This window comes from Bufo bufo, chromosome 3 (assembly GCF_905171765.1).
Source record: "Bufo bufo chromosome 3, aBufBuf1.1, whole genome shotgun sequence".
In the NCBI taxonomy this organism is placed as follows: Eukaryota; Metazoa; Chordata; class Amphibia; order Anura; family Bufonidae; genus Bufo; species Bufo bufo.
In genome coordinates this window covers 553,007,292-553,021,168 of record NC_053391.1, presented here as the reverse complement: position 1 = coordinate 553,021,168, position 13,877 = coordinate 553,007,292, and the positions used below count along the sequence as shown (strand labels likewise).

At 41.3% G+C, this 13,877-nt stretch overlaps 1 protein-coding gene across 2 annotated transcripts in view; it reads left to right on the top strand.

Annotated features, from left to right (window-relative positions):
* SUCLA2 (succinate-CoA ligase ADP-forming subunit beta) overlaps positions 1-13,877 on the top strand; it is a 178,837-nt gene that overhangs the window by 115,757 nt on the left and 49,203 nt on the right. For both annotated transcript variants that reach the window (XM_040425455.1, XM_040425456.1), the window contains exon 7: positions 5,273-5,434. In XM_040425455.1, coding sequence (XP_040281389.1) covers positions 5,273-5,434 — 162 coding nt within the window. The remainder of the gene's footprint in view (positions 1-5,272; positions 5,435-13,877) is intronic.

Below are 13,877 nucleotides of genomic sequence, written 5' to 3'. Positions count from 1 at the left end.
GGCGACAACACCTTGCCAAGGTGTACAATATAGAAGAAAGAAAGACACCGCAGCACGTCCGTTGAAAAAACCAGCCGTATACCAAGGGGGATGCGTGTACAACCAAGATCCTCCATGTATTCTAATGACCTAGAATTCCGGTCAAAATACGAACAAATTTCCAATAAATATTCTTTGGATTTATTGCTTTTAAACATTGAGTTTATGCGCAAAGATTTACTTTCAATAGAAGCGAAAAAGACCGAAGATGAAGCTGCATTAAGGGCAATATTGCCCTCACAGGACTTTGATGATTATTACAATAAGTTTCAACCTCATCTCAACAAATTAAAAAGTGACATTCAAGAAACCAAGCGAGGAAAATGGCAAAGGGACACAATGGACTATACTACCGGTCACGTCTATAACTGGAATGAAAGCAAACGATCAAATCAAAATCCTGGTCAGAAAAAAACACAAAAGCGGGATGACTCCAGTGCTGGTAATCCAGCTACTTTTTTAGGGCCTCCATCGGCTCATTCAAAAAAGCCACAAGAAGGGGCGGTCGGAACAGAAACCGATACCGTAAAGACAAGAAGCCAAAAGATGTTGAGAAAGATCAATGCCTGACTGAACGGACGGTGGTAAATATATCCTCACATATATTGACACCGGCACAAACACAATTACTCGAAAAGGGTTTAAGTTTTTGTCCGGCCAGTTGTACTAATTGGTATGCGTTGGAAGCTGATCTTTTGTATTTTTTCAGATTAATCAAACTTAAAATACACTTCCAGGATGTACATAAGGTTACTATTCAACCCATGCACGAATTGCGTCTATCCGACTTGGGACTGAGGGTCAAAGGTGACTTTTCTCCCCAGGTCACTTCCAAGGCGTTTGATGTTTTTTCAGATGCAGTGCTGGGTGATATACAGGAGCTCAAGCATTCTGGGCTCCTGGATCACATCCAGCACCCTAACATTTCTAAACAGGAATTGCAGGCACTTGAGCAGCTAGTCCATGACCACTCCCTCACCATCAAGTCCGCGGACAAGGATGGTGCGGTAGTGGTCATGGACACTGCTATGTATTTGACAGAGGCAATCCGCCAGTTATCTGACTCTGCGGTTTACGTTAAACTCCAAAGGGATCCCAGATTTGACATACAACGTGAATTTAAGTCATTAATCAACACCTACACACAAATCGGCCTCATTGATGAGCAATTGAGCGAGTTTCTACAGATAGAACATCCTGTCACCCCTTTATTTTATCTATTGCCTAAAATCCACAAAAATTTACAGTGTCCGCCCGGCCGACCGATTGTTTCCGGCCGCGGCTCTATACTCAGTAACGCTTCTGTTTTTTTAGACAAAATTTTGCAACCATATGTGGTTAACTCAAGATCTTATCTGAGTGATACCACAGATTTTTTATCTAAGCTAGCAGACACGACGATGCCGGAGGACGCCATACTGGCCTCCTTCGACATCGTCAGTCTGTACACTTCTATACAGCATGAAATAGGGATGACAGTAGTTGAATCCGCTCTAACTAACTCTGACTACACCATTGAGGCGCAAACCTTCTTTTTGGCTATACTACGTATGATTTTACATAATAATTATTTCCTTTTCGGTGATGATTATTATATGCAAATCAGAGGGACGGCCATGGGGACGAATGTGGCCCCCACTTACGCCAACATGGTCGTCTCCTATTTGGAGGAACAGCATGTCTATGTGTCCCACCACTTCAGCCATGTGCTGAGGTGGTGGAGATACATAGACGATATTTTTATTATTTGGACGGGCACGCCCTCCGAGTTACACCTTTTTCACAATTATTTAAACAGCCTGATTCCTGACATACAATTTACTTTGGAATTTTCCACCAATATGTTACATTTCTTGGATGTGAATGTATGTTACACTGGAGGTGTATTGAGCACCGAGGTTTATACTAAACCTACTGACCGCAACACCATCCTGAGGTTTGACAGTGCTCATCCCCGGATGATGGTGCGGTCATTACCTTACAGCCAGTTCATTAGAGCTAAACGCATAGTTAGCGATACCTCGGTGCTTAGTGCGACTCTAGAGACTATGACACAAAATTTCAGACAAAGGCAGTATCCAGCCTCTGTATTGCGGCAACAACTTAAACGCACTGATCAAAAAGAGAGAGGTGAATTGTTTAAAGGTACTCAACGGGAGCATTCTCCAAGAATACCCTTTGTTTCTACCTTTTGTGAAGCAAGCCCTTATGTTAACAAAATACTTAACAAACACTGGACAATTCTCAAAACTGAACACAAAAACATCCCTGAATTTAGTAATAGACCACTTATCTCTTATAAGAGAGCCCGCAACATAAAAGACAAATTAGTCAAAAACGACATTGGCTCACAAAAAAGTACACGTCAACTATTTTTGGCCCCCAAGAATAATGGCAGTTACCCGTGCCTCCACTGTGTAAATTGCAAATACATGGTGAAGGGGCGGGCATTTATTCACCCACAAACTGGTATCTCTTACCCTCTTAAATTTTATTTAGCCTGTGACTCATGTTTTGTGATTTATGTTTTATGGTGTCCCTGTAAACTACTATACGTGGGCGAAACCACGTGTGACTTCAAGTCCCGCTTTAATCAACATCGATTTTCCATACGGAAAAAACGCAAGGACTTGCCGGTCTCACACCACTTCGCGGACATGGATCATGCTGAAGGAGATCTCAAGTTTATGATCCTTGATCATGTTCCGTTACCGCGGACTGGTGGTGATCGCATAAAAATGCTAAAGAAACGCGAGTCTGAATGGATCTTTAAACTACAAACCATTCGACCTAGGGGATTAAACGTAGAATATAGACCCTGGCTTTTCATATGACTTTCTTCAGTTCTGTCTCTGCCGGTGTATATGTTGTTGAAAAAACTGTCTTTTAGTTTTTAATGAATATATTTGGATAATATATTTTTTTATTGTCTCACATTCAGGACCTTATGTTGGAAGGGCTTTGCTCAAAGGAAGGCGAGATGCTCATTCTGGACGTGCGCGGCTTATCCCTGAATTATTGCTCATCATACATATTCATGTTTGTTACCAGTGTATCTGCAACACTACTGTGGAGGATTGTCACCCGTTAAGGGGTTGAATCATGATGAGCTCAGTGGGAGGTCGATGGCTGCCGCTGTCTCCTCCCCCTCTTTATGCTCTCGTAGATGTCCGATGATAGTGCATCGCAAGATGGCACGTCACCTGGCTATATACCCTGGGTGTTTCATCCTTGAATTAATTCAGTATTTTCTGTTACGATGCTGGTTCTATACTCATTTTCATAATAGCGATGTGTACAGCCGATTGTCATGTGACGTCTCACTGGGAGATCACGTGAGTTACCCATAGTGACGTCACTGACATGCGCACTTGCAGTTCCGGGACGCCGTATCCATGCGGCGCAACTCGTAACAGTTTATCCTTCCACCATTGAGCACGCCTAACTCCACGCTCGGTCCTGTCTTCTTCACATATCTACAGGTGATAATGATTCACAGCTAATTGCCACTTTTGTACTTTTTATTGTATTACCAATGAATATGTATACCTGGAAGCTCTATACACTGATTCTGGTTCGGATTTTAGCTACCTTCCGGGATTGCCACATTTGTACTTTTATGACACACATCATATTCTTTATTTCTGTATGTTTTATTGATTGCCACTTATGTATGTTAATTAACTTTGACTGCATAAATACACACAGTCTGCACTATGTTGTATTGCTTGAAAATGGTCCCAGTAAGCGGACTGAAACGTCGCACAGGTGAATAAAGGGTCCCACTTTTTTCACTTCAACGGACGTGCTGCGGTGTCTTTCTTTCTTATATATATATATATATATATATATATATATATATATATATATATATATATATATATATATATATATATATATATAAAAAAGGGCAGCACTCCACTGGATTAAAATAAAATAAACTTTATTTACCCAAAGGCTGTAGCGACGTTTCGGCTCTTACACAGGAGCCTGTGTAAGAGCCGAAACGTCGCTACAGCCTTTGGGTAAATAAAGTTTATTTTATTTTAATCCAGTGGAGTGCTGCCCTTTTTTCTTTTTTTATAATTGTTGGATTGGCTTATATCCACATTTGGGCCTGTGCACCCTTTTCTTCTTGTGACGGTGCTGCCATCCCCCTTTTTCCTATATATATATATATATATATATATATATATATATATATATATATATATATATATATATATATATTGATTGGGGTTAAATCCAAGATGCTATAGTAATCTGGTAAGAGGGTGGAGGGCAGGGGCAATTTAACCTTTCTCTGTTTCCTGCCCCTACAGAGGTTAGGGGTCAATCTCCTATCCTGCCGTCATGGTGGTGAATTGGGAAAACTGCGCTAGTGCCAGTGGCCATAGCTCCTGCAAGAAGCAGATCAGTGGAGGTGCCAGGTGTCCGACCACCACATATGATATTGATGATTTATACAAAGGAGAGGTCATCAATATCATAATCGTGGAAAACCCCTTTAAATTCTGCAAGCCGTACAAGGCAAGTGGATGAGGTCATACAAATCCTGCCGCCATGGTGGATTCAAGGAAAAGGAATTACTGGTAAGTCTAATTCATTTTTTTGGAGCCGGAAGGTGAAAGCTTCACTAGAGTGGAGGCTTTTTATATTTCTACAGAAAGTAGAAAGAAAATGGCTGCATGTGTCTGGCCGGCATTGCAATGAAGTTTTAATATATATGCAAATGAGCCTCTAGGAGCCTCTACACCTAGATGCTCTGCTCTCTCTGCAACTGCTGTGCCTTCTCCACTTTGATTGACCGGGCCAGGCAGTTAAAATGTCAATACACACGGCCCTGTCAATCAGAATGCAGAGGACGCGGAAGTTGCAGAGAGAGCAGAGCTTCTAGGTGTAATGGCACCGCCCCAGTTGCTCCTAGAGGCTCATTTTCATATGTGTTTCTCAGCAATGTGGGCACAGATGAACACGGTACCAACACAGATGCCTTCAGCTGCCAAGCGCACATTCAGCAGGTCGGCCAGTTTCATAGCTATAAATCTGCTGACAGATGTCCTTTAATAAAACTATATATTGCATCCAGTATTAGTGTGTGCTAACATGTGTCCGCTTCTTTTGTCCATGGTTTTTAAGCAGGGTAGTTTTAACAGCCAATAATATAATATTAACACAATTTGTAATATCACATATCTTTGTAATAATCATCTTGTTTTTTCTTTTTTTGAAGTGATGTGTATGGATGCAAAGATCAATTTTGACTCCAATGCTGTATATAGACAAAAGGAAATTTTCGATCTGCGAGACTGGTCCCAGGAAGATGACCGAGACTACCAAGCTGCCAAAGCTGACCTGAACTACATTGGACTGGATGGCAACATTGGATGTCTTGGTACGTAACTGTACTTCTAGTTTTTGGTGTATCATATTTAGTATTCATGTCTTACGGGATGTACTGTGCCAAAAACAGATTGAGGGTGAATTGAAATATAGTGCCGCTCTTTTAACCTCTGATATTCCAGAGAGTTTTACAATTTGTCACTTGTTTCCAACACACAACTGCAATAGAGTGGTTCTTCATATGACTAGAAGTGGAAAACTGCGTTGCAATATCAAATTGGTTATTGAAGCAAAGTTTGAGTTGTTATTTTTTGAGGCTTTGTTTGTAGTTAATAAAGCATGACAATGCTAATTAGGCACATGAGGCAAGAATATATAATACCAGAGGAAAAAAATCTAACTCATGTAGTTAGGCTTCATGCACACAAACCTATTTTCTTTCCGTGCCCGTTCCATTTATTTAATTTTTTTAATTTTTTTTTTTGCGGACCGTATACGGAACCATTCTTTTTAATGGGTCCGCCAAAAAAGGAAGTTACTGTGTGCATTCCATTTCTCTATGTCCGTTTTTCCGTTCCGCAAAAAAAACAGAACATGTTCTATTGTCCGCATTACGGACAAGGATAGGACTGTTCTATTAGGGGCCAGCTGTTCCGTTCCGCAAAATACGGAATGCACACGGATGTCATTCGTATTTTTTGTGGATCAGTTTTTTGCGGACCTCAAAATACATACTGTCATGTGCATGAGGCATTATTCAAATAATTCCATGTGGATGGCTCTTTCAGCATAGATTCATGAGGGATCGGTCATGTGAAACTAATTTAATCAGTTTCTATGAGGAGGTAAGTTCTAGATTTGACCGCGGCAAATCAATGGATATCATATTTCTTGACTTCTCCAAAGCATTTGACACTGTACCACATGAAAGGTTAGTATATAAAATGAGAATGCATGGACTGGGAGAAAATGTGTGTATGTGGGTAAGTAACTGGCTCAATGATAGAAAACAGAGGGTGGTTATTAACGGTACACACTCAGATTGGGTCACTGTCACTAGTGTGGTACCACAGGGTTCAGTATTTGGCCCTATTCTCTTCAATATATTTATTAATGACCTTGTAGAAGGCTTGCATAGTAAAATATCAGTTTTTGCAGATGAAACTGTGTAAAGTAATTAACACAGAAGAGGACAGTATACTGCTGCAGAGGGATCTGGTTTGATTGGAGTATTGGGCAGAGAAGTGGCAGATGAGGTTTAACACTGACAATTGTAAGGTTATGCACATGGGAAGGAATAATGCAAGTCACCAGTACATACTAAATGGTGTAGGGATCTGTACTCGCAGTAGGGTTGGCAATGACAGCTTTCCACGGAGACAACGGGTTTCAAAGTCCGAACTGTGCTTTATCATCAAAATTATAGTGTCACTTGGGGAGTTGAAGTTATAACACCAGTATATCATAACATAAAACAAAATAAATACCTGCCCGTCTGGGCTCTACCTAATACACAGGCGATTCCTGTCTCGCCTAAAGAGTCCGGTTCACACCAGGGAAGATCAGTCTTCACTCAGCTTCACGGGTCAGCCAGTCACCAGACTCTAACAACACAGTTCAGTCCTCCAGGCTTCATTTCTCTCAGACTCATTCTGAGATCTGCTTTATTCCCCAGTGATGATCCCAGCAGGCCTCAACTGGGATCTCCTCGGGATAGGGGAAAAACCTGTGACTGAGGGGTGTGGACTGGGAAATCCCTTTACGCCCAGTCCAAAGAAATCCAGCCCATACAAAATTAAACAAAGAGCTCCAACAGACTGCTCTGCTGAAGCAAACTCATCTAGTGTTGCGCGAACTTGTGGTTTCAAGTTCGGCGTACAAGGCTCAGGTTATCTAAGAATTTCGTTATGGATTCCGCTACCATGGACCATAAGTTACCATAAGAAACCTAGGCGGAGGCTTCCGCCTAGCAACGGCACTAATGGGCGGGCTTTAGCGCTGCCCTAGCCTGTAAAACGCCAAAGCCTGCCCATCAGAGCTGGTGACATCACTGGCAACACTACTAGGCGGAAGCCTCTGCCTAGTAGTGTTAAAACCATAAACAAACAGCCCTTGCACTGTGCTGTACAGCAACCAGGTTCAGCTCTGAACCCAGACAACCCCTTTAAGCTTCCAGGCTCATTACTTGTATATTGCAATTCAGCACTGAATTGTAATATAGCTATTTCTGTATAGTTTAATGGAGAAAATTCCGATACCCTATACAAATTGCAAACTGATAATTGCATGTTGTGGTTCCCTTGGAAACGTAATAAGAAGTAAAAAAAAAAAAAGTAAGATAAGTTTTAAAACATTTTATATTTTTTTTTATAAAATCAAAATACTTAAACAATAAAAAAAATCAACATCATGGGCATCGCCACGTGTGAAAACACACGTACTATTAAAATATAAAAAAACTTAGCCCATATGCTGAATGGCCTAACAAAAAAACTGCCAATCAGCCATTTTTTGTTTTATCAATTTACCTCCCCCAAAAAATGTAATAAAAAGTGATCAAAAAGTCATACACACCTAAAATTGAATGGTATCATCAAAAACTACAGATTGTCCTACTCTTACACATCTCCATCGGTCAGAATATGGCGATAACCAGAAAAATTTCAAATTAAAATACATTTTTCAAACGTTTTCTTTTTCTGTATAAAAACGCAAGAATAACTATACATATGTGGTATCACCGTAATTGTACTGACCTGGAAAATGAGCACAAGGTAGTTTTACTGCATAGTGAATGCCGTAAAAATAAAAACCTTAAAACTGTGTCGAAATTGCATTCCCCCCCCCCTCCCAAATTCCACCCCATTTGGAGTTCTTCCACAACCCCCCCCCCCCCCCCAAGCTTCCCACTACATTGTAAATATGGTGGCATTAGAAAGTCGAACTTGTCCCGCAAAAAAAACAAGCCCTCATACGCTATGTGAACAGAAAAATAAAAGTTTATGGCTTCGGGAAGGCAGGGAGTGAAAAACAAAAATGCCAAAAATTGAAAATTGCCGCGTCCGGAAGGGTTAATACCCCTTTCAGTTCTATATTTGTTGCTGTTTACCCATTGTATATTTTTGCATTTAACTTTAGAAATGATCAGTAAGGGAAAGCAGTAGAAACCAAAATTTAACGTTTTATTTCTTCTGAAAACGTAGTGACTCTAAGTTGCTACTGCAGTGGACGTGGTTACCTTGGTTCTCCTAACATTGCTGAACCTGTTGGATATATGGCCTTCTCCTACTGATACATTACATTGCTGATTTACATTATTTCAATTTTGTGTTCTTTCTATAGTCACAGCATGTTTACTTGGGAGGTGAATTATGCTATACAGCAGTACAAGGAGAAAGGGAATAGAAGTGGTAATAATACTCCTATAATAATTTTGGAAGAGTGATATGAAAACTGCACTCTATGCAAAAAAAAACCTTTAAATAATACTTCAAAAATAGGATTTAAAAATTATAAAATTATATCATAATTTGCATACAATGCATAATCCAAATTATCCACTTTACTCCAACGTACAGAACATACAGCAGAAGAAATAAAACTGCTCTAATTCCGACTACTTAATACCTCATTGTGAAAGAACTCTGCCAAACAGAATATAATAACAAGCCGTGTGCAGTAGGCCTTATGGTACAAAGAATATGAAAAGCACACAGTAGAGTAAGCACTTGCCCGCTTACACAATCATGAGGTATTTGGCAGCTGTACAGAATATACATTGGTTACTGTGGTGTTTTTTGTTTTTCTTTATTGTTAGCTTTCTAAAATAGCAGGCTTTCATGGGTTCCTTCTGTTGCATAGTTGCCAGTGGTCCCAAATTTGCTATTATTTGGCTGGATCCCACCTCAAAAATGGACGGGATTTGTGTACATCCCACCTAGAATTGGTTGTTCCTTGGTAGGATTGGGATAGGCCCCGAGTAGGGCTTAAAGTCTTTTTTCGAGACTTTAATACTGATGACCTATCCTCTGAATAGATCATCAGTATCTGATCAGTTCAGGTCTGACACCCGGGACCCCTGCCAATCAGCTGTTTGATCAGGCAGCTCACAGAAGCACAGCGGCCTTCTCTCCTCTTTCCTTATGTGAGGACACATTCATTGGTCGCATGGCCTAGGCGCAGCTTAGCCCCGTAGAAATGAATGGTGCTGAACACGATACCAAGCACAGTCACTATACAATGGACGGCGCTGTGCTTGGTAAGCATGGAGAAGGCTGCCGTGCTGATAGAAGTGTAGGTACCTTCTCAAACAGCTGATCGTGGTGGTCTCGGGTGTCCTATCCCCCACCAATTTAAAGGGAACCTGTCGCCTCCAAAAGTGATCTAAAACTGCCAGCATTACCTTATAGCAGCCCCCAGTCTGTTATTGATTATGTGTGTGAGCCAGAAATTCGATAATCCATACTTTAAAAAAGCGTTTTTCTCATCTCCATGAGCGCTCTGTTTCCTGTGAGCTTGAAGTCAAGGGGGCAGCGGCCTCCTTGCTTCAAATCAAGAAAAGCCTGCCTTTTGCCCGTCCCCTCTTGACTGTGATTTACATATTTTATTCCTTGGGATCGCGCAAGTCTGGCGCCTGCGTGGTGCGCCCCTTGTGACTGCACGATCCCGTCTCGGGCTCCCGCAGTCAGCCGGGCATAATTTCTGCATGCACCGGCAAGAATCCGCTCGTGCAGGCGAGGTATATTCACAGCGCGAGCATGATCACTGGCTGCAGGAGCAGGAGAACTGAAGCCAGTGGTCGCGCTTCACCCCTGACTCCCACCAGAAACTCAGGTAGTAATTTATAAATGTTAGTCTGGGCCAGAAACGTTATACAAGCCCAAGATGGGCTAAATGGACTACACTTATCCCTAAAACGATTGCACAATCCTATACATTTATAATTGTATAGTCACAAAGGGGGTCACCGCGCAGGTGCCAGCCTTGCGTGATCCCAAGGAATAGAAAATATGTAAATCACAGTCATACAACTTCCCATTGTAAGGAGGCTTTTCATTAAGGACTCCCTAATGGGTACTTTTTACGAAGACACATTTTTAACATGATAAAGTTGACGGGATACATTCAGTGCTGATGACAGGTAGACGAGAAACCATATACCACAGGAGCTAATAACTGCTTCTCATTGTGCCTTTGTCACCTGCAGCTTCTGGTTGTCAAAGGACTGTGTGTTTTGCAAGCAAAGAATCATTTATGTATTTTGACACTTGTGACAAATGCCTACTGTAAGTGGGACAGCATCTCCACCTTGTTCTGTGTCATGTGTGTTCATGCTGGTCAGCCCCTATCGGTTTTAACACTGGGAGGACAGAGACTGAGCTGGATTGCATTGTATTTCAGGTTTGCTGCCTCTCAGAATTCTACCTTAGGACACGGTTTGTCTTGGAAACTGCTTTCAAACACACACGCCAGTCCTACAGATCCAGCCCTGCTCGCAGCTCCTGTTCTATGCTCTGACTTGTGTCAAGTGTGGTGTCTCACCACCTTGTCGCTCAAGATGTGTCTTAACACGTTTTTTTTCCACTTTCTCTCAACTTTTGCATGTCTTATTGTCAATGTGTCACCATAGTAGGAAAAATATGGTATGTACTTTTGATAGCCTAGTTTGCAATGGAATATTAAGAGGATCTACTATACACATGAAATAGAAATGCCCCAGTATAGTGCTCTGTATTATTCAGACACTTTCCAGGGCTACACCTGCCAATAATTTCAGGTTTTCACATCCCTAATAGTTTAAATATTCATGTAAATTATTTCTTGGCAAGAATTCCAAGATTTAATTAGATTTAATTATACGTCACCTAGTGGTTAATAACATCTAGTATACATTAAAAAAAAAACCAATAAGGACAGTAATAACTGGGGAATACTTAGTTGGGTTAAAGGGTTTCTGTCATCAGAATAATCGTTATGTATCTGGCTGACATTAGCGATGTGCTAATGTCAGCAGAACATAACTGTATGATTTTTAACTCCCTGCCTGCCGCCGTTCCTTCAAAATAAAGACTTTTATAAAATGCTAACGAGCCTCTAGGTGCTAGTGGGGCGTTGCTGCAGCACCTAAAGGCTCCGTCTTCTCACCCTTTGGCACGCCCAGATCCAGTTAAATTGACGTCCTAGTTCTCACTCACTGCGCCGAATACTAAACGGGACTGCGCAGGTGCGGGATTTTACGGGCACAGAGGAGAACTAGGACGTCAATCGACTAGACATGGGCGTGCCAAAGGGTGATTTGACTGAGCCTCTAGGTGCTGAAGCAACGCCCTAATAGCACCCAGAGGCTCATTAGAATATTATGTAAGTCTTTATTTTGATGGAACGGCGGCAGGCAGGGAGTTAAAAAAAAAACTGTTATATTCTGCTCACATTAGCACATCGCTAATGTCCGCCAGCTACATAACGATTTTTCTGATGACAAACCCTTTTGAAGTAGTAAAGCACCAGTGTAATGCTAGAATAGTGTGTGCAGCATTCCCCAACACGGCATGCTCATCAGGTGGGTGACTAATTGAGCTGTTTAGCACCTGGCCTGTGGTTCCGGAGGAGGGCTGTAATTTATGATGAGGCACAGGCCTCGTCATAAATTACATACGTTCTTTTGCAGTCTGTGCACCAGAATGAAATCAACGGCAGATCAGTCATTTATGCCAGTTTGTAGTGTAAATAATGATGAATATCCCCTGCCCACACCCCTCCCTGGCCCCTTTTTCGTAAACACGAATGGGGAGTTGAAAAATGCCAGTTGCGAGTGAAAAAGCTGTAAACGCATTGAAAGTCACAAAACTGGGGTTTTTCAACTTTTTAAAACTAAATTAAGCGTTGGGGGGAAATGATGAATTTTCTGCAAAGTACCTGAAGTGCAATGCTAGACCAATTCCCATTATCCCATCGCAAATTGGCATAAGCAAAGCCTCTACCACTTTTTTTCAACATCTATGACCATCTCACATTTTTATTTTTCAAACTGTCATAATTGCATTGAGAAATCTCCATTATTGTCTGTAACTCTGAATCCCTTTACTGCTATAACGACTGTGATGATTAGAACGGATGAGAAAAATACATTTTTTTATTAAATATATGTACACTGTTCACAGTGAGTATTTTGACCATATAATCATTTTTATGCGTATTTTCCAACTCCAAGCTGTATAAACGTGAATGCTTATTGGAATTAAGCATATCAGATGATGTGTAGTGAGGGAGGGTATGGCCTAAGGAGGTCAAGACCCTATAGCAAGGTGTGCATAAATATTAAGCAGTTTTCCTCTGGCAAAATGGGCCAAAAAGAGATTTAACTGACTCTGACAAGTCAAAAAATGGTAAGTCTTTCAGAGGGATGCAGCACTGTTAAAATTGCTCAGATATTGGGGCATGATCACAGAAACATCAAACTGTTTGTTGCAAATAATCAGCAGTCGCACGAAATGCGTTGAATGAAATATATTTGAGAAGAATCAAACGTGACCAGGAACCTATTATCCTCCAGTGCAGTCATATTCCAGAACTACAACCTCCCTGGGGTGCCCAGAATTACAAGGTGTTCAGTGCTCAGACGTGGCTAAGGTAAGGAAGCCTGAAACCTGACCAACACTGAACCAGACAAAGAAATTGAAATGTGATGACTGAGCCCGTGGCTGGTTCAGTAATGGGCAGAGAGCTCCACTTCGACTCAGATTGCCAGCAAGGTGGAAGTTGGGTACTGCTATGGGCTGGTATTATTAAAGATGAGCTAGTTGAACCTTTTCATGTTGACGATTAGCTTATAATATACTCCAAAACAGACTGTTTATAGAAGACACTTTCTTCAAGCAATGTTAAAGAAAAAAGTCTCTGCTTTTTTCAAGAAAACCAAGATTTTTATGCAGGGCAATGCTCCATTGTTTGCATTGAAGCACTCCACTGCATGGCTAGCCAGTAACTAACACCATCTTAGTAGTTAAAAAGTGTGCGCAACATCTTATCTCAAGGTTAACATTCTTTAGCAACAAAGAACAGAATCTGCCCGGCCTTAAAGCTACAGGGCATACACAACTTGACCACAGTACACTGATGACAATGCCACATTTCTATATATTTTTTACTATTTTTCCTTTCCTCCTGCAGGCTGTCAGCTCTGCAACTGCTCCCTAATTCTCCTCCAGACTGAAGGGGGGAGCTGCTTTAGCTGCTCATATCTCTGGTTTGGTAGCAGTTAGAGAGATGGCATTCCAAGCTTTCAAACAAGAATGACAGCATTATCTTCACTACATGGGAAAATATCACAGTTTACAAATCGGGAAGCCGTGAGTGCAGCTGAAAGTGAAAGTAAAAAACAGGTTTTACCCACGATTACTACCAACCCGATTTCTAACAGTGAAATCTCCTGTTTAGCTTAGGCTAATGCTGTCATTTTGGAATGCCAACTTTTAAACAAGACCAGGCGCATGCTT